The 22685-nt window shown below is 38.4% G+C and overlaps 1 protein-coding gene across 1 annotated transcript in view; it reads left to right on the plus strand.

Moving 5' to 3' along the window:
• The window catches only part of adamts7 (a disintegrin-like and metallopeptidase (reprolysin type) with thrombospondin type 1 motif, 7), a 56148-nt gene extending 33463 nt beyond the window's left edge, over positions 1-22685 (plus strand). The window contains exons 14-24 of the mRNA XM_079662978.1: positions 856-976; positions 1517-1761; positions 2424-2565; positions 4214-4340; positions 5623-5836; positions 6528-8372; positions 8819-8971; positions 9777-9950; positions 10715-10861; positions 12116-12278; positions 22103-22685. Coding sequence (XP_079519104.1) covers positions 856-976; positions 1517-1761; positions 2424-2565; positions 4214-4340; positions 5623-5836; positions 6528-8372; positions 8819-8971; positions 9777-9950; positions 10715-10861; positions 12116-12278; positions 22103-22263 — 3492 coding nt within the window. The 3' untranslated portion in view covers positions 22264-22685. The remainder of the gene's footprint in view (positions 1-855; positions 977-1516; positions 1762-2423; positions 2566-4213; positions 4341-5622; positions 5837-6527; positions 8373-8818; positions 8972-9776; positions 9951-10714; positions 10862-12115; positions 12279-22102) is intronic.

Below are 22685 nucleotides of genomic sequence, written 5' to 3' on the forward strand. Positions count from 1 at the left end.
CTCTTTGCAATGCATGGCTGATTCATCAGCCTAGTGACTGACGCTAGCTCACTTTGTTTTCTCAGAAGGCAAGTGTTGTACATTTGACATTCTGCATGAAAATGGGTTAGTTGATAGAAAGATACATACAGTGGCTGTTATCTCTCTGCTCTTGCCTATCGGCCTTGGCCAAAATGCCAGTCGCTGATACAGACATTGTTTGGATACTGAGTGGACAGCAATCACAGACTTGGTGACTCTGATCTCATGACATTTTGTGACATTTCTGTCAGGAAGCCACGTGTGTTCCGCCTTACCTGGAAACCAATTTGTGTTTTTAAAGGGTCACTGAAAAAATGAAGAGCAAAGCTCCATTTCTCCTTTGATCATCCATACAAATAATTAATAAGACTTAATTACTTAAAGTCTCAATGTATCTATTCTATTTTAAGAGTGTAGCGTGTTCCCACCCTACAGTTTGATTGATGCTCCTCTGAGTCTGACATTTTGTTTTCATATTGTGCCATTTTACTGCACCATGTGGCAGCAGCAGCTCAGTTATGGGCTGTGACATTAATAAATAAAGCAGCACAGAACAATATTAAGGATTACTGGGATTTTCAGAACATGAGGTAAGGTGATGAAAGGTTGTCTTCCGTCCTGTTTCTACGGCTTTTACAAAGTGATGTACACATGAACAGATCTTATTAAGTATTTATGTGGATGAAAGATTGCAAAATCCGCCTTTGATCTAAAGAAATATTCAGCGCCCAAATTGCAGCATAATGCCTTATGATGCCTTTGTAGTTTAAACACTGCGAGGTTCATTCTAGATAATGATTTGTTGAGTGTATTTTTGCTGCTTGTGTGTCGCAGAATTTAGGCTGTGACTATGTGATTGACTCCAGAGCTGTAGAGGATCGCTGTGGGGTGTGTCATGGCAACGGCTCCACCTGTGCCACTGTGAAGAGAACATTTGAGGAAACAGAAGGACTCGGTATGTTAATTAGTTATTTTGGTTGAGCTATACTTGTGAAAGATATGCTGACATGGAAGAACATTTAAAGGTCACCTATTACGCAAAATCCACTTTTTCATGTCTTTTATACATAAACATTTGTCCCCTTCTGAAAGTTTCAGGAACAAAGACCCCCTCTCTTTTTGTCTTGATCCATTTATATAAAAACCTGTCTGAAAATTAGCCGATTTTCGCCACTTTATGATGTCATAACGACTTTTTTGGCTTGTGTAACCATTAGCCAATCACCAACCAAGGTAACCCCGCCCACCTTATCACCTGAATCTCTTCCTAGGGGATTGGTATTTCGAGCCAAACACTTCAGAGACATGTTTTGTATATATCTGAGACCTATAATATATTGATGAAAAACTGTATAATAGGGGACCTTTAAAACAAAACATCACTCCCTTTTCTTTTTGCTAAGAGACATTTGTCTCCTCTGTCTTCTCTGCTATTTGTTAGGATACCTTGTTTCCTATCAAAAAGTATCCTTACTGAAAGTGTAACATCCTTTAGGCTATGTAGACATTGGACTGATACCAGAGGGAGCTTGGGATATCCGCATTGAGGAGATGGCTGAAGCTGGGAACTTCTTGGCACTACGAAGCGACTCCCCCAACAAGTATTTTCTGAATGGCGGTTGGACGATCCAGTGGAATGGAGAGTACAAGGCAGCCGGGACAGTTTTCACCTACGAGAGGACGGGACAACTGGAGAACCTCACGTCCCCCGGGCCCACCATGGAACCACTGTGGATTCAGGTAGGAAAGGAATCAATCAAGATGCAGCATAGCAATATGAAAGCACATGAGGTGACACCACAGACCAGACTAGTGAAAACAAGTATTGAAGTAACGTTAACTAACATGAAAGCTCAAACTGATATGTTGTGAGATAAAATGTAATTTTTTCACTAGAAAATTACATTAATGAAGAAAGGAAACTGTGTTGCTAATCATACAGTATATGTTCAGTGTTTCAGAAACATTGCAAGAACTTTTCTAGAAATAAAATAACTGCTTCATAAGATGTTTACTTTGCTTTAGTTTTTGTGATGGGTTCCGATCACAAAAACATCTTGTTTTATTTCCCCTACCATCTCTCCATGAAGTCCCTTCTCTCGAGGAGGTGTTTGCAGTCCAACATTGAAAACTTGTCAAACAGAAGCCTTATCACTACAGTATACTCATTTTGAGTGTAATAAAAAATGCGTTTCACAGTACTTGATTAAATGAATCCGTCCTTTTTCAAGCCTTTATTCAGGGTTCTTTGTACATGTATGTGATGGAAACACAAACAGGAAACATACAAAGGAGATGTTTTGTTCATAAAAACATACATGGAATGTTTCGTCATGTTTCTATTTGTGGTTCAGTATTACTTTTTGGTATTTGATTTATTTGATCATTGTTGTGTGTTGCAGCTTCTCTTTCAGGAGACGAACCCCGGGGTGCGGTACGAGTACACAATCAGTCGCAATATATCTGAGGGCAATGACATCCCTGAATCCGTTTTCTACTGGAAATATGGGTCATGGACTGAATGCAGTGTTACCTGTGGAGCAGGTAAAAGCTATTACACAACACTGATATGTTGGTAGATGAAGGAATTGAAAGAGATGCCTGCGAGTCTGGTACATCTTTTCCTTGTAGGTTTGAATGCATGTCCCAGAATCCACAGAAACACACTTAAAGAACAGTCCTAAAAATGTGTACAGTATGTGTCTCGAGTTGATATTTGGCAACACATGGGAGCCCTTTTATTATGGCAATTTGAAAATAAGCATTTGTGCCAACATGATAAATGTCTATTTACTTTGCCCTTTAACATTTCATTTGTATTCATGATATGATATGTACCTTGTGTTGTTGGCTAGCTATGGACTGGACACTGTTATCCTTGTGTATGTCTTTCTAACATGTTTATTATATTTATGCACATATATTGCACTTGTGGTATAACATCTCTGCTATGAATAATGTATTTTAAATTGAATTGACTGTCAGCAAGTGCAGCTCAGATATGTGAGGGAAGGTCGTCAAAATGTTTTAATTGATTGATTCAATTATGCCGTTTTACATTTTCCCAATAGGCAGGTCAAACCCTTGACCTGCCCATTGTAGCTCAGTAGATAATACCCGGCAGAATTATATGCAACAACCTTGCCTCTAGGGTTTATTGAGAAAAAAAAAAATACAAAGAAGAAATCAAATTCAGCTTACCCTGAAAAAGAGTTGGTGATTTTTTTACCTTGCCTTTTTGTGAACAGCTTTTATAACAAGTTTAGAAAAAGTTGGTGTCTACTTGAACTTAAACAGCTTTATATGGAAGTCCAAAATGTGCTTCTTCGTCATTCATTAAGGTAAATACAGTTAATCAGGTTTCACGGACAAATCTGATCTGAAATTCACCCCCTGCTCCTCGCCTCTCTTTTTCCAACCTTTACCAATTAGCCTTTTTTTCTCGCTTTGTTGATGACATTCCTATTTCTCAGTCTTTTATCAGTCATTGTAAGTAAACAGTAGTGTATTTTTCTCTTAAAAGAATATTAATTCAATATTTGACTCATTATTTTAAGTCAGCACATTAAAAGACCGTACTTGTCCTGTTTCAGTGTGACAGGAACAGGATTTTACCCACTTTCAAAATACATTTGACCAAAAATATCTACAACAGTGTCGTTAAAGCCCCTGATACATTTTTGACAAAAGCTCAACAAGGCTTTTCTGGCATTTTTCCTGCCTTTTTTTTTTTTTTTTTCTACTTCAAGCTCGACAGAGGCTGCCCAGAGATCAGAGGTGTCACCCTTTCTGACAGGGTGGAAATAGAATAATCATTTTGGAGAGAGGTATCACAGCTAGAGGAGATACATCTGTCACAGCTTTATGAGACATGTCCTTTCATGCATTGATTTGTGTAATGCTGTCTCAACACTTAATACGCCACTTACCTACATGGTGGGCATAACCGGCAGCGTTGCTTTTAGTGCTGGTTGTGTGGTTATGAGTTCCAAAAGTTGGTCTTGGTTTTGCACAATAAATATTCATTGTTCTGTATTCAGTTATGTCTATATGCTAACTTTTGTAATCATGTAGCGTACCAGGTCAGACACAAGGCTATTGTTATTGTGACCAAAATGAAGCTGGGAGCCTTTTTTGTGTTTTTGTGTGCGCTGAGTTACAAACGCTGTCTCTCCTCTCACTTGTTGTCCAGGTGTCCAGAGGCTGATCGTTCACTGTGTGGAGAAGACAACCGGGATAGTGGAGGAGCATTTCTGTGACCCTTTAACCCGGCCTGACAATAACCAAACCAGCTGCGACAAGGATCCATGTCCAGCCATGTGAGTTTACCCTCCAGACAACTCTGACAAAATTACAAATGCAGTATTCATAGACACACCCTTAACCTTTAAAGGCTTTGTGGTGTTCATATTACAAAATAATCCATACATCAAAAGCCATATTTACTGCTTGAGACACATGTTTTAAGCTGAAAACATTATAAATTATGATTTAATACTTGTTATAGGGTAATGGAATATAAACTTTATCTCTTTATAATTGATACCTTGTTAAAAAAAAGGAATAAGATTTCTTGCTAAAGCAGTTATATTAAGGGAGATTTCATATTTTGCTTTCAACTTCAAATAGCATCTTGATTGCTCCAAATGTCAGATACTTCTATGGCCAGGTGGCGTTCTCCTACTCAAACACTATCTTTATGTAGCTAATAGTTATCAAAATGTAAAAGTTTAGTCTTTTAAAGTCGATCTACATATTTTTATACTTAAAGAGGCAAATGAAGTAGAACAGGTTATGGTCATTAAGAGATGAAGAGAGGGATGACATGAGAGGTGAAAGAGCTGGTTGAACACATCTGGCAGGCTGTTCGCTGTGAATTACCACTCTTCAGTGTTCCACCTACGCACTTTATTTGTATCCGCAGCCTGTTTAGTTGAAGTAGAATAATTATTGGAAAAGCTCAATTTACTCTCAATAGGACTTGTGTCCAAATGCATCAACAACCACCGCAAAAACACACAGATCTTAAACTACTGTACACCCTTTTTGTGGATTTTGTTAATATTTGTGTGGATGAAAGTTATTTTCATGATGTTGTCCATCAACATTATTTCATATCATTGACGAATGAAATTGTTTAACATTTGTTTTATCTTTATGTGCATAGCTTCTGAAATAGGTTATGGACAAGTACGATAAATAAAGAATATATAGATTATTTTATTTTCATCATTGGTTGGGATTTGACATCATGGCCCAGAATTCAGGTTGAGCTGCTAGAAAATCATTGCATGGGTTATTATTTCAGAATTGTTTGTGTTGTGTAGTGGCTAATGAACAATTTAACCAAATGTGAACTCTCACAACTAAAATAAAACAAACACTTAAGACATGTCTATCGACCAGCATGTGTTCAGGGTGATAACATGTGTTATAACATGTGTTATCACCCTGAACACATGGTCATTGTGTGCTTGTTGTAAAATACAATTGAAAACTCACTGAATCTTTGGTGACTCATCCCATTTGCAAATCCGTCAAACATTTTAATTTGCCTTTTTAAATGGAAAATAAATGTGCTTCCTGTGTGTCTGTGTGTAGATGGTGGGTCGGTGAGTGGAAGAAATGCTCAGCCAGCTGTGGGAGCTCTGGCCTGAGTAAAAGGACGGTGCTCTGCATTCAGGCAGTAAGTGCTGAGGAGCAGAAAGCACTTCAGCCCAGTGAATGTGAACACACACCCACACCGGAGTCACTCTCCTCCTGCAACACACACATCCCCTGCCCTGCAGACTGGGCCTCCAGCAGCTGGACGAAGGTGAGTCTGGGTTGGAATATGAGGTTTTGGTTTGTCTGCAATTGTGTTGGAACAGGGAATGAAAATACAAATTAGAAATTCCCACAGCTTGGGAAAAGGTCTTTCTGTGAAGGATGATGTTAAACTATGTAGTAATCATAGAGAAAGCCTTTCAAGCTCTTATCTTCTAGTTCTTTTTAAATCATTTTTCATTTTGTCGGCATGTGTGACCAGACATTCAAACATCTTAAGCTCTTTCAAAATACAAAAGCAAAAGAGGAGAGTGGCATACTGTACGCAGACAGCCACATACTGATTACTCAGAGGCAGCATATTGAATTGCTTCAGATCTTAAGGTCCATGACCAGGGCAGCAACTACACAGAGGTCATGTTCTTTAAAAATGTTCTCACCCTTCTTTCACACATAATCACACATAATTTGAAGCCTCAACGAAGGGGTGTTAATGTTTTCCTACAATTCTGGTTGTATGACAGTTGTGAAGTACAGTCCATAATCCAGGGTTACTACAATGATAATTTGTTTCCATAAAGCTGTAAGGATTTTGATTGACAAGTACAAGACACTGAAGCTACAGGAAGGAATTGTAGCTTGTTTCTTTGCTATGACTACAATAGTTGCACTTAATGTAAAAGACTACATCTTTAAGAAAGTCTGACTTGGTGATCTGATGTGTCTTTTCTTCCATGCAGTGTTCGCTGACCTGTGGAAGTGGAGTACGCCGTCGTAATGTAACCTGCTCTAGAAACACCGGCATTGACTGTGACCCTCAGAAGAAGCCCCTCGCTGTCACTTCCTGCTACATCCAGGACTGTGCAGCGGCGGTGGATAACTTTGGAGGGGTCGACTTGTCTGGAAGTGGCTGGTCGAGCAAAGAAGTGCTTAATGAAATTAACTCTATCCCTGAAGTCAAACCTCCCCCCAAACACAGCACCACCAGAGCCCAGCCAAGAAGTAACAGCAATGATCTTAACAACATTGTTGAGGGAGACTTCCACTACCACAATAACATTGAAAATATCAATCATTCTCCAGAAAACACTGTTCAAGTGGATGATTTTTACTATGACTATAATTTTATCAACTTCCATGAAGACTTATCGGATGACTTTGAGGGTGATGTAAAAGATTCAGGGGACAGAGTTGGTCCTCCAGAGGGGGCCCAGCCAACCAGCAGCATACAAGAAAACAATTACATTGAAACTACAAAAGCTCCTTCAGCCATTTCTACAATCTCAAAGGCCACTGCCAACACTTTGAGAACTGAAGAGCCACAGAACATAAATCAGGACGAAACGAAGGTCAATGGAAATGTATCAACAAAGGAGTCCGTGCAAACAAATTCTGAACATTTGGACGACTTCCTATCCGAGGATTACCTTCTGCCTGTATCTACCACTCGCTCGCCGCCATTGTCTACAACCGAGCATTCAAAAACACTTAAAGAGACACATGATGAGGATGTGAGGTGGCCTGAAAAAATAAGCTCAATTCCTGATCTGGTTTTCACTACCGAGGAGCCCACACAGGATGCCAAGTGGGAGCAATATGTGGAGGAGTCGGAAAAAAACGATGACATTTTCAATGAGGAGGAAAATCAAACTCAGGATGTCACAGGGACTGCAAAGTATGCTGACCATGCTCTCGGCCATAAAACCACTATCAAGACTGATTTGAAAACAGTAGGGGCTCAGGGGACGGAGGAAGATGAAGAATATAATTACAGCTACGAGGACAAAAGCACGCTAAGTCCAGATATCAATGTGGGAGAGGAAGTTGTAGACAGTCCATATTTTTCAGTCTCTCCTACACAAGAATCAATAAATCAAGTTAAGACTGTAGTGCATCTGGACGAAAGTGCTTCAGAAATACCTCAAACAACCAGCCAAAAATTGCAAACTGGCTTCACATTGGAGGATTTGGACTTGGATCAGACTTATTTTAATACGTTGTATGCCACTAGCGAGGGTAATTTATGGGAGGCACACCTTGACCTCAGTACAACCTCACTTCCTGCCTCGGAGACATCCACTCCTCTTCCCATTCCCTTTCTGCAAGCCTCAGGTAACAGAGAGGCCTCTGATGACTACACGTCGTTAACTGCAACAGAAATTGTATCTCCTACAAACCTGGAGGGAGCCACTCCGCCTTCTCCAGATGATTTCTTGCCAGCTACAGTTAAACAAATACAGACAAAGCCCACCTTCACAGAGAGAACTGGAGCAGATTCCACATCCCGAACTCCTACGTTTGATTCAGCTGATTTTGATTACAATGAAATAATCGTCCCCCCGATGATTGGGAGCAGCAGTGACAATGATCAGGACTCTTCATACCAGCTGACAACAGCCACAGAAACCCCTCCTCAACATAACACAATGCCAGTGCAGCACATGGAAACACCTACACCTGCTGTGCCCATTTTGCCAAACCATCCACCTATTCTGTGGCCGCTTCCAGAGCCAACATCTGCTCCAACTTCAGCCTCCACACAAGTGACAACAGCTACCTACTGGGTCACCGGCAACTGGAGTGCTGTGAGTCTGCGTCAACATGTTCTGGTGTTGTACTTAAACTGTGGGATGAAGCACAGCTGTGTCTCATCATTTCTGTCTGCATCTGCTTTTATCATGCAGACACAGCGTCTAGTTTTGGTCCCTGTACACATTTGAATTCTTTGGAGACCCCATTTGGCCTTAAGTTTATGCAGCTGATGTCAATTTACATAATAAATATATGGCACTTTTGATAAAAAATGGCCTCTGTTTAAAACTCTCAACTGTTTCAAACAGAAGAACATTTTAAGATTGTGCTTTTATTTGCATATTCCTTAGATGTTTTCAGCCGGATTTACAAATGTAAAGTTTCACATGACATTGTTACAGTATCAGTGAGGTTTGTTGTGCTTGAGCTTTTCTCACATCTAATCCTGAAATTACTACGTGTAATTAGTGTTCTCATGTGTTACTACATTTGTGGGCAGTGCTCCACCAGCTGTGGTCTGGGGGCCATCTGGAGGACTTTGGCCTGCAGCACTGGCTCCGGCTCTGGCTGCGATCCCGCCAAGAGGCCAGCGCCAGCCCAGAGGTGCTACCTGCGCCCCTGCTCCACATGGAAATTAGAAGAATGGAGTGAGGTTAGACTACTTGTGGATCTTGTTTATACAAATGTTTACCCTGTTCTTTTTATCTATTTTGTTTATATGCACAGCAAGAGGTATTTATTAAGTGCTGTCTGTAGGGATAGCAATGTTGGTCGCTCTAACTCTTCAGGTCCAGGCTAAAATATCTCAAAGACTATCAAAGGGATTCCCCAAAAATGTGGCAAACACATTCATGATTCACAGGGAATAAAGGTTATCTAGCGTCACCAGATTCACATTTGTAGTTTCAATTGAATTGACTCCAATTGAACCACTGGATGTATTGGCATTACATTTTGAACAAAAATTCATGTCTACTTTGAGATAAAGTAGATTGTAATAAATTAAATGATATTTTAGCTTTCTCTCCAGCGTCATAACCAGATCAACTTTACTTTATATCATATTTTGGATTGTAGACTCTTGCTAAATATTCTAATAATCACTGATGATGACTGATGATCCCAAAATACGAGAAAGATAAACTCTCTTGAACAAATGAGGTGTTCAGACCCAGAGAAGGGTTTACCTAAAAAAGGTTTTCTTGATAGGATATTCTTGTTATAAATGTTTAATGTTTTTCGTCATTCATGTCAAAGGTTATCTTGTGTAGTAAGTCAAAGGACACCGAGACTGCAGTTTTTTTCTTGAATGCAACTATCGATCACTTTAGCCAATCTTTTTGTATGAGTGATGAAACCCGTTAGAACCAGTTTCCTTAGACCCACTACCACTGAATACTTACAAGCTCCAGCTGTTCATGATATTAGAATAACAATCAGTCCATGTCTTCCCTCAGTGTTCCAAGAATTGTAAAGGAGGCATTAAATCACGAGAGGTCCAGTGTTTTGACCTGCGGGATCAAAGACCTCTCCGACCTTTCCACTGCCGGGCCATGTCCTCCAGGCCACAAACAAAAACGACCTGTAACCCTCAGCCGTGTCTCGACTGGTACACCTCGTCCTGGGGCCAGGTGAGTAATCCTGAGAAAATAATGAGAGGAAAATGGCATTTTGTGCATTCTGGTGTCTGCTAGACGTGACTTAATCTTCTCAGGCATTTCCCCTGTATTTTCAATTGAAGGTTGAGGCAAGAGTGTCAAAATACTTCAAGACTGCATCAAAAGATACCATGCTCCTAAAGGATTACACATACTGTCTACATCTTTTAAAGCATTTCTTCCTACCCTCCTGGTAGCTGTTTGCCTTCTATTAATTTCAGAGCAGAATGAAGTCCATTTGCAAAGACTTGGTTGAAGGTTGTTTGAAAGGGGTAATCATTGACTGATAGCATTAAGTACTATTTACCTATGTTGCTGTACATTTATTGTATATGTGCTCTTCTGAGTTCATTCATTCAAGGCAGGTAGTGTAGCTGTCCTTAGAAGTGAAACAAGAAATGAAGGCTTTTGTAGCTTATCACAAGTATTTGAACTCACCAAAAACTTGGCTTTGAACCTTGCAATAATTATGTAACAATAAAGACAGAAACACAAAGATGAAACATTTCCCCTTTTTGAAGCAAAAGGGTTACTTACTCTAAATGCCTCCGATAGTGGATAAATTGTATGTGAAATTGGCCTTAAATGACATTTTGGGTGGCATTAGAAAAAGTCTTAAAGTCCTAAATCTAACTTGCCTTTAGCTTAACCCTGAACAAGCATCAAGTCTGTGTGAAATTAGATTACCAAAATCAAATGTCTTTTGCTGAAGTTCAGAAACTGTGTGTGTGTTTCAGTGCTCTGAGGTGTGTGGCGGAGGTGAGCAGCAGCGTATGGTCACCTGTCCAGAAGAGGATCAATGTGATGTGGCCCTCCAGCCCAGCAACATCCAATCATGTAGCAGTCAGCCGTGTGCTCAGTGGCTTACTGGATCATGGGGACAGGTACACGCACGCACACATGCACATGCAAACCAACAAATGGAGAATAACTCAGAATGATGATTTATAGACCAATTTCAAGACGAAATGTAAAAATCTATGAATTATTCTGTTATCATGTCCACCTCACTATTCTTTTTCTAAACCTTGTATCCCGTTCATGGTCACTGGATAATTCATACAGTGTTTTAATTTAAATGTAATATAACCAGATATCAAACCCTGTTATTGGCTTAGAGATCTAACTTTTGTGTGAAGAAGTAGGTTTGGTTATGGAGGAATTCTAACACATTTGAAGATAGTCTTGGACCTCTGAGGCCTCACTACTATGCTTGGTTGGGAGGATAAGAAGAAAGAAAAGATAAAAAGAGTGGTCAAAGGATTAAGGAGTGGCAACATGTAAAAGGGATATGTATTTAATAAATCTATAATAGCCATAAAAATGATGTGGTGTGAACTGACAATAAAAAAACAATAAAGAAAACTGTGACGCAACAGAAAAAAAATGGATTATTAAAAACCCTTTCATTATTTGCCTTTTGGGTCAAGAGTTTATTCTCAAAGCCTACGCATCCTGTAGTATTCCTGCCTCAGTCACATGGAGTTAGAGACAGCAGCATTTAAAAAATGTACAGATAATGGTATATTACCTCACTGTGGGAAGCATTTCTATCTCTGAAACCCACATTAATACTTATGATCCGTGTGGTATATGCACAGTCAAACATCAGCAGGCAGTAGTCTTATAATATCCTGACCCACACTGGGGATTGTGACAATTACACCGATATCAGTTCCTCCCTGTCTCTCTTATGACTCCAGTCCACAAAGGGTCTTTCTATGTAATCGTTTAAAATCCTGAACAATATGAGCAGTGACGACAAAACTACCTTTCTAGAGCCTGAAAGTCTTAAAACCGAACACAGCCAATGAAAATCATGTCCAAATAATCAGTTATATAACGATTATCATTGAACACGTACAAACAAAAAAATATAAGATATCCACTATTTCCAAATTTAACTGAAACCTAAAGTCTCTAATTCAGTTAATAAAAAAGCCTTGTTGTTAACCTCCATGAAGTACTGCAACTCCTCAGAGCACCCCATCATGTTCACTGATACAAATAAAAGTCAACAAAACCAATGTTTCTAGAATCTATAACTATGAATATTTTATGTGAAATCACAAAATGTTCTGCAGAAAGAAGCAATGTCCAGTAAAACATCTGAAAATGAGTGTAAACTTTCTCTGCAGTGTTCGGCTTCTTGCGGTGGCGGAGTGCAGCGCCGACTCATCAAATGTATGAACACAAAGGCAGAGACAGACGAAGAAGTGGATCAAGCCCAATGTGATCCTGAGCTGTGCCCGGAGAGCATCCAGAAGTGTAACCTACAGGAGTGTGAGAGCGCCCCCTCTGGTGAGTGAATCTCCATGTGTGCTTACATTAAAGGGGACTTATCCACAGTCAGTGTTTTACCTACAGCAGATCAGCGGTTTAAAAGCTTCAGTTTGGAGTAACAGACAGTACTACCAGCATCGAAGATAGATAAGTAACTTCGAGCTGTGGCAGCAGCAACACATATTTTAGCCATTTGTAAAACTCATAACTGTATGATAAATTGAGAACGTTTGTACTGCTTTTCCTTGCCTTGAGACAGTTATCTCATGAGATGAGAAACTGAAGCTGCTATATACTCTTTCCAAACTGTGAAATATATTCTAAATACTATATATACCGTAGTACACATAAAATGGTATAGATTTTTTTTAAGTGTCTAAAGCAGGGGTGTAAAACTCAATTTCATCACAGGCCACATTAACATTGTGGTTGCACTCAAAGGGCCGGTTGTAACTTTAAGACTATATAGAAATACATATATAAATATTTAATATGTATAAAATAATAACTTCATTAATAACTACGTCTGAAAGCAGAAGTCCTTCCTTTCATTGTTTATTATTACTAAACCACAGGAAATTGTCTTGGATCCGTGTTTGGATTTTGTTACTTCCTCCTGTCAGATCCATCAAATCCACTGATTGCGATATGAGTAAAAAAACTAAAAAGGTTGATCCACATGTCAAGTGATTGCTACAGGGCAGTCATTACAGGGTATCTGAACATGCAATTAATTTACACAAGTGGAATAGTTTGACCCTGCTGTAATAAGCTTGGGAACATTTCAACCTGATTCTGGCAGTGGTCAGGTTGGTAATGTCAGTGTTGATAGGACTTCTTGTTCACGTCAATGCGGATATTGAGTGAACTGTCAAACTAAGGAAACTCACAGTCCAAGACCTTCAACATAAATTAAGTATGTGATGTTGGAGAACGCCAACAAAATGGACATAATGTGGATTCAACCATTCACAATGTTGAATCCACATTACAGCCTCAGTTTCTGACTGTTTTGTATTACACATTTATATTTAGGGGTAGTGGAAAGAATAAAGAAAATCTCTTGATCTAGATAAATAGATAAAGACGATGCCCCTAGTATTACGCACTTTGAAGATATTTATTTCAGGGGTAATAAGAGATACAAATTCCTAATGACATAATATTTTTTGATCATATGAAGAATGCACTTTGCCATACTGTAGATCAACGGCAGCATTGATATCACTGGAAATCCACCAGCTCTTCCCATTATGATGCCACCGCACAATGCCAGTGGAAAGGCTGGCTACAGTAGCATCAAAGATCTTCTTTGTTATCTGGGCAGTGTAAAAAAAGAATTCCAACTAGGAGTAAAAGACATTTGCATTCAAAGCAACTATTCACAACAGGAAAATTATCAGTCTTCTTTTTCCTGACTGGAAATTCCCATCTCTTGCTTTTCTTTCTTTTGCCTACAATATATCAAAGTTTATACCTGGCTTAATGTGTCTTTAAGGACGATGACTAGAAAAGACTCCCTTGGAGCTTATTTTTTACTTTATGAGCCCTATTAAATATATGCAATAAAATAAGTGACAATAATCCTAAGAGGAAAACAACTTTTACATTATGTGCCAATAATCTTTTCATTTCTGTATGCCACAGCAGTTCAATGGCATTTCTGTTTTTTATCGACTATGTTATCCACTTGTTATCTTATCCACTGTTTCTCAGAGGGCAGCCTGTTGGGATCTGACTTTTAAAGGCACAGATGTACAGAAGCATTATGGAAACATTTGAGGCTTATGATAATGTGGTGGCACACAGCTGGCCATGTTAGCGCTGTGTGTGGCCTTCCATCTCAGCTAATAATTTGCTTCCGTGCTTTGCTCCAACAAGGAAATACAATGGTTACATTCCTTTTTTACTTTTTATTTCTGTACAAAAAGATTTGGCCCATCCCCTTTGGGATTACTAGACGTTACTATTTTATCCCTTCCGGTCTTGCATATGACATGAATATTTATAAGAAAACTATGCTCTGTGTTAATTTCAAGATTGCAAATCTAGATTTTATTATTTTATTGTTATTTAAATGTGAAATTCATGGGTTTTGGTGTTTTACTCTTCAATGCACTGTGTGGGCGACTTTTATTAAAACAATTGTAACTTTTCCTTAAGGGTCAACCTTCCGCTGTGTAACAGTGTCGTGTTTAATGATAATTAAGGATAGAAAACATTAAACTTTACAGGTAGTGTACAAGATGTTTGTTCTAAATGTGACAGCACTTTACAAATATCCTTTTAAAAATGACCATGAAAATCTTATTTTACTTCTGTTGTCTATACTCCTTATAATACTGGAACAGCATTGATAACATTCTGCCAATTACATTTGCTTTAGACATAAAACATGTGAGTTATTGGTGAGTAATAACTTTCAGAAATAGACAATGACAAGCACTTGTGTTAGGTGGAGCGAAGTTTCTCAAAGTCTTTTCATGAATCTACTGTGGCTTTGATCATATTTCACTTTGGACAAAAGCATCTGCCAAATGAATAATTGTGTTCGCCACACATTCCAATGAGTGTCTTTTTTCAAGTGTCAATCCACGTGAGAGCGTATGGGCAGATATTGATTCAGTTCTATTCTAATGCTGCATTGACCAAGGACAATCACGACTGAACGCACAACAGAAACATCTCACGTGCAATTTCAGACGAGACATGATGGAAATATAAACTAATTGAAAAGAAGGTCTTTTATCCATTGTACAAAGTTGGTGCATATGTGTAACCCAACTTTCTCAACTACACTTTTTATTTTCTTCCTAATAATTAGTAATATTTCTAACGGAAGAAATCAAACTCTATATTAGTTTTAAAGGTATTTCTCTATGGACAATGATCAGGCTTATGAGATCTCACATGGGCAACATTTTCATTCGACATTAATACAAGTCTGGCCATGTGTCAATATGTTCCCCGCTGTGATATACTGTATTACCCAACACATTATACCAGCTGAATTGATGTCCAAGAATAAAATAGTCTTTGTTGTCTCTTCATGCTTCTGTCAGAGCCTGCAAAGGGACTCTCATCAAATGTGGACTGGGAGCTTCACACAGAAGCTGTGTCTTTCATCAGTGCAGCGACACGAGGCAGGTCCACCTGTGCAGCTGTATGAGTCCAAGATAGATTTCAATTTTGCTGTGCTCGACAATACATCTTGGCGCCAGGTCATTAATATCCCACTAGGAAGTCGAGGAGGATATTGATGTGAGTCCATTCATGGCAGGGACTGGAAATAGGCTTTGGGAGCATGGGAACAGAGAAAAATATGAAACATTGTTGAGCAATAAGTGGCATTTTATAATTTAAGATTTTGATTAAGCTGTTTCAGGGATCTCTGTGTCATAAGAACTTTTACAAATTCTACTGAAGGGGAGTCACTGAACTCCCCGGTTCCGACTAAATGAGGTTTGGTTGGGTCAGACAACATGCCGTCTGAAGAAGCTTCAATAAAAGAGGAGAAGCTGCAAATACATATTTTAAATCTTCTGTATGGAGAGTAACTCTTTGATTTTTGAAATTGCATCCAGAAAGTTCTGTGCTGTGCTTTTCCCAGATAACCATACTCAGTAATTGAAGATTTCAGGTAATGATACACCACAAAAGCACCCAACCCGTTGTTAAAATAATATTCAATTATATTAATACGGCAGTTTTTTTTAAACGGCATGTTACTGCCATAATGAGAAAAAATATGAATTATCCTCAGTTTTCAGTTTTTACGTTAGCAAATTCAAGGTTGTTTGGTCTTATAAAACTATTTTCTCGCTATAATAATATATAATTTTTTTTATACAAAAATTGGGCCTGCATGGAATGGACTGTTCAATTAAATAGAACTTGGCAGTTGTCACACATGAAATGACACCCCATGTCAGGGCTCTAAGGCACCAGGGCCTAAAGTAGTTAAGTAATATTAATTTGATCCTTGAAGAATTACTTAAATAAGATACGACTGACTGGGTACGAGTTAGTTCCTAGTTTAGGCTTGGTCTCAGAAAGGTCTTGACCACAACCCCACTGAGTTATGTCTTAGACTCATATTGGACCACACCAATTCATATTCTTATTAAAGCACTGCCTTGTGTACATTATAAAGGTTGTCTTTTTTGTCCATCCTCAATGTGTTGCATTATGCATACAGTACATGCAAGATAATCACAAATTCTGTAATTGCAGCAACTTAATGCACAACGTGATACACTGTAGCCCATATGTTTCATGTAAATGTGTTTTTTCTTTTGAAAAGGGGATGTTAGAGTAATGAATGGCATCATTATAGCATACAGTAAGTGTTCTAGAATTTATGTTTCCTGAATATGTTTGCAAGGTCAAACAGACTTGCACTCAAGGGAATGGCCTGTGGAAAACAGAAGGAGAACAAATGTCAAGTGAACATATGACCTGCATTCAGCCTGAAGGCTTCTCTGCATGCAAAGATCACCACAGCACTGAGTTAGCGCTGGGAGCTAAGGAGCTGTGTTATATAGTTTTGTGTATGAGACGGAAACAAATAAAATAGTTGAATAATTAATCATGGGCTTATGGCTCGAATTGGTTACAAAATACATTTTGAATTTCAATCTGTGTGTGTAATATTTCTGAGCATTTAACTATTAGCAATAGGGTATTTATGTATTTTTGGAGGAGTTTAGATACGTAAATAACATCAAAATCTTAAATCAAGTAGTTCGTATTCTTGAAAGGTACATTAACGGTTATCTTTTCATGAATGTAGACAGAAAATATAAAACCTCTCAGGCCACATCAACTTGACAAAGCAACAATAAAACTTGTGCAGCACTATGGAAACATTTATCAGCCAGTTACATCTTACACAACAAAGAACTTGGGCAGACATTGTTCTTATATATTTAAAGATATACCTATTCAATGCCTGCATCTTCTTCACACCACAAGATACAACATTGGTGGGGAAGTATTAATTGTTTATAGAAAAACAGCATAATTGTAGCAGAAATCATAAACATGTAAGAACTTGCTAATAATGTGTTGGAAATAGAATGCTGAAATGAATGAAGTATTGTTCAGTAAGGTTCATGTCATAAAAGTGAGTTTTGGTGGACTCACTCTATTTTTCATCTGCAGATTACCAGCCCACATGCTCCTGCAGGGCCACATATTTTCATGTAATGGTACACCACTCACCCATAGAGGATTCTGGAGGTGAGAGCAAGAGGCTAAGCTCTTATCCATCAGCTGTCCAGTGAACTGAACCAAAACACACAGTGATAGAGCAGCAACATAACCACATCCCTCACTGGACATTATATCCAAGCCTGATACTTTAAAACGGCCATAAAAATATAAATGGTGACCCAGATCTGCTGCTCCCTCTCAGCTTTATGGAGCTTTATAACTAGTTCCAGATCCTTATTCATCTGTCAGGCAATGTTACTGTTTTGGTATACTATCAGTGCTCTCAAAGTCATGATAGCAACTGCTTTCAGAGGAAAAAAGTTCTAAAAACGAACAGTATGATACATGCTCAGCACCAGACAGCAGACAGAGACGGTTTGTGACTAGCTGGTGAACATAGTTGAACATTTAGCAGCTGATAGGATATTTTCTCAAAGGAAGGTTAAAAGAGCTTTAATAGAAATGAAAGTAAATATAACTCGCAGTAACTCTAAATGAATGATAAGGTTGCTCAACAACTGCAGGTGTAACTGTTGGCCAATTAAGTTGGGTTTATCAACTTACAAGGTAATAATAATTCAATGTTGCATTCGCACGTTTTTTCACTGCCCCCAAGTGGCCAAACAATCAGTTATCGCACATTTAACAATTAAACATTTAAAACACAAATATTACAAGAAAGGTTCCTGATTTACAGTTTAGCTGCTATACTGTTATTGTATTTTAAAACTAACACTTTAACTTCTGTTATCTTTTGTAACTAAAATTTAAAATGAAGACATAGTGGTCATCATGCTTGATTTATGTACACTGATAATATAGGGATGTTCTTTTTGCTCATGCAATGCTCAAGTTGTTTATGTCTATTCCAAATGTAAAGCACTGTGGGCCATATAAGAGCACTTCTTGTATAGTTAATGTGTTTCCTGCCCCACTCTTGTTATATTATTAACCCTCTCTGATACTTAGACCATTAGAAGTTTCTTTATGAGAGCAAAGCCACATCAACAGATGATGCTGATGCATACAGTATGGAGAAAAGGCTCTTAGTGAACAGGTCTTCATTGTTAGTAATACTAAGGGTTTGTCTTTACAATAATTGATTGAAAGCACATTAATTTGAAAGTTCCAGTGACCACTTTTGAGCTTGTTGGTAAGTGGGTCAAAGATAGTAAAAGGGAGTGTATAGAAAACAGGAAATGCTGTGTATTGGGTTGCAGCTGTGGCCTTTGTACTCCCATGTCATTGAGTTTCTCTGATCTGGGTGACATTGGAAATTCTTCTCTTGCGCTTAGAAAATAGTTTAATAAGTGGCCATAGCCTTTACACAATGAAGTGGGTTCATTGTGTAAAGGCTTTGTTATAGGGTGCACCCCATACATCTCAATGCGTATCTAGGTACGGTATAACTCTTTTTTTAGATCTTTGGTCCAACACTTTGGTACAGCATGGATAAACATGATTATTTGATTGCATTTCTTGGATGCATTGTCATACAATTTGGGATGGACATTTATCCTCCCAGAGTCTTGTTGTCCTTGAAAAGATCATTCATATAGACAAATTTACGCGCCAAAACACGGGTAGCGCCATGACACTACACAAATGCACTTCATTTCCGCCGGAAGTCTTTTGCACAGCGTCTGTCGGTGTAAACCGATGTAAACAGTCAGACGGGCACTGGTGTAAACCCAGCGATTTCGATGCTAACAGTGATGCTAGCTTGGGAACACGATTCTACTTCTTTGACTGGAGATGGCGTTACTCTCCCCCACCCGAATTCAGTGCAAAACTGGGAGGATAACATGACGACGTGGCCCAGCATAAAACCAAAATAAACTGCCTTATTTAGGTCATGCCCACAGGAGCCAACAGTTGTCTGTTGTTTACATAATGCACAATTTACATGATCTCTTTATGCTGTGCAATATATCATATGTGCCTGTACTGTTTGAGTGAAAATAAAGTTTGATGTAATTTAATTTCATTATTGCACTGTTATTGCATTATTGCATTTCATATGTTCCTTAGAGTGCTACAATTTCTTTTAACACAGTTCATCATTCATATTAAGCTCATACTGTACATAAATAACACTGAATTAATTAATTGTTGAGAGGAAACTAAAGAAATGGCTTCAACAAGAAAGATCACATGTTTAATCCTAACAGGTATTACAAATTAAAATATAAAAGCAGCCCACACAATTACATCACTATGAAAATATTCATATATAATATTAAAAAATACAATGCATGCAGTATTTGTTGTGTTTATCTGTATTTAATGAACAACATGGCTGGGTGCTGGGTGCTGGTTTGTGGTCGTAGCACTCTCTATCTAACCACTCGTTCAGGTGCTTTCTCGAGTGATTGCAACCAACTACCGCACACGTAGTTCCCGAACCACTTTTCTTCATGTTGTAATTGTTATATCCTCTTTGTCTCTTCGATATCAAACAAACCCAGTCCGCCAAAACGGAAGTGCATTGCATCGAAGGGAGGAGTTCAGGATGTAGAGCGGAAACGGCTCAATAACTTGTGTATAGTGTAAGAGTAATCATTGTGTTCGAAGGCTGAATCTTAATGATTTTGATCTTCACACAATATGAAATGTAGTTAACTTAATTGAGCTCTTTAAGGCCAATACATACGTTCTTATTGTGCTTGTTCTGGCACGCACTTTCTTAAGTGGGTCATTGTAGCTTATGCACAATTTAAAACATTGCTATCAAGCTAACGTAATTTTGCTTTTGTTGGTACTTGGTGCGCCAATAGAACTGTCTAATATATACAAAAAAACGTGTCAGTTTTTTATTTCTGCTGTATTGTAAAACATAATTGCAGTTAAGTGAGGAACAAGATTCAACAGATACAGTATGTCTGTACTAAGACATTCCAGGCTTTCTTATATAATATATACTACTCTGATTTTTTTTTTACATCTGAGAAGGGAAATGTCTTGGTCATGTCAGGTTGATTTACAGTAACAACAGTAACAGCAGAACACTGTTTAACTCTACTTTTGAAAGTATGAATAGTAATGAATAGTTGTCAGTCACTGGCATTGAGGCTTTGAAAAGCACATTACTTTTGGATTTGCAGAAGGTTTAGAGTTGAGGTATGATACCTAATGTGTCTGTTATAGCCATTAGCCTCTGCCTCTGAACTCAATTGAACATTCCAGCTGGAAAGAGCCGCTCGTTTTTCATGTTTCTGTTTTTTTACTTTGAAAGTTACTCCATAACTTCATTCCTAAAGGACTTCTGATCCCTGCCCACTTAACTGCTCTTGAATGACAAGACTATGAGGTGAATACAAGCGCAATGTGAGGCTCTGAAATAGTGAGTGTATGATGAAGTGTGACAATTCAATTTCAGCCCACGCTCAAATCTGCCATCAGAGCTGTTTCTTCCATTTCATGCTTCTGCTTTACCTTCTGCAATTGGACCTTGTAGTAAGAGTCTGTGCTCTGGTTGATAAATACTAACCTGTGGGAAGAATGGTGCAAATCTTCTTTTTTTTTTATGGAGGTGTCCTTGTACAAAACAAACATTTTTGAGTGTATTGCCCATTCAATGTACATTAGGACATCCAAACATCAGACTTTTTAAAATAGTTTATATTAGATTAGATAGTGCAAGCTTTTTTTTTTTCTTTTTTTTTGAATTGTTAAGTACCAAGACTTGCCTTTGTTATGCAGCTTCAAGGTAAGCAAGAGGATTAATGTTTTGCTAAAAAGTAAGTATGCAGCAATATCACTCCTGATTCTGATACAGCAATTCAGAGCATCTGCTGATACTGACCAAAAGCAGTGTTTTCTTTTAGCCATATTTCAAATATCTGTATACCACACTGCATAGAACTTATGGGGAACATTATTATGTGGGGAAATGTTTCTTCTTAAAACTGAGAAGGTGAGTCAACGTGAAATATGACACTAACAAAGAAACTTAATTGTATTAAATGTTTTAAATGCCGATCTGTCACAAGCTTTGGAGATGACCAACTAGATTTGTTCAAATTAATGGTGGTGTTGAAAATAATTCCCAAGGTTTTTGTGGCGTATTTTAACATTGGATGGCATGATTCAGATGTGATTGCACAGTAGTCTTTAGCTCATATTATTAAATCTGAACCTGAGATCCCAATGACAGTTAGCCAACTTTGGTAAACCACAAACCTACCCCAAGCGTACCCTAGCCCCACAGCACTAATAAGCAAATGAAAAAAATTCAATCCAAAAATAATAATTGTTTTGGCTGAATTTAACTTTTTGTTTTTCCCCTCTGAGCAGTTTCAATGTTTATGGTGGTATTCATTTTAAATGTATACACAAAATAGCATGATAAATGAACAGAGACACATTTTCTTTCTGTATTTGTTCATTTTCTAAGCACTTCTCTGTTCAGAAATAAATCCTGATCAGGTCCCTAAACATGATCTGTGTTGAATAAAGGGGAGAGCATGAGCAGAATATGTGGGATTGCACCTGTTACTGTTCACCATAAAGGGCATGTCTTATGATGTTAAGAGGCTTACAGACCCCACACAGTGCCTGTGATTCATTCCCAGAACAAATTATGCATCTAACCTCTGTGTGACCTTTTCGTTCTGTCCCCCCCACAGGAGCAGTTTGCCTTCGTGATCGGCTAACGTCTCATTTCTGTCAGACGCTCCGCTGGCTCGGACGATGCCACCTGCCCAACGTACGAGTGAAGTGCTGCAAATCCTGCAGCCAGCGCTCCCGCTCCAGCAGCTCGTCTTCCGCTAAAGCCGCAATAAAGTAACCACTCAACAACTGGAACACTGAGGAAATACAAATCATCACATCTCTTTCTGTATATATATTTTTCTAATTAGAGTTGTTATGAATTAGTTCCACAACTCTGCATGTTTGTACTGGTGCTATAATTATATCGGGCTCAAATGATTTGGAGAAATAAGAAAGCATAGCCTCATCCCCAGCAAAACAATGAGAATGTAGATATTTATTTGCACTTTTTATACTATACAGTTTGACAAGAAGGACATTTCATGAATTAAGCCTTTGTAACAGATGTAGTGTGGGCTCTTTTATCAATGTAGCCAGCTTTAAAAAATCATTATTACACAGGCAGATAAACTACTCATTAACCGTTATGGTTGGTACAATGCTTTCATTTATTGACAGCAGCAGAAAATGGACAGATTAAAACATACTGGTATACAA

This window comes from Notothenia rossii (assembly GCF_949606895.1).
Source record: "Notothenia rossii genome assembly, chromosome: 2".
In the NCBI taxonomy this organism is placed as follows: Eukaryota; Metazoa; Chordata; class Actinopteri; order Perciformes; family Nototheniidae; genus Notothenia; species Notothenia rossii.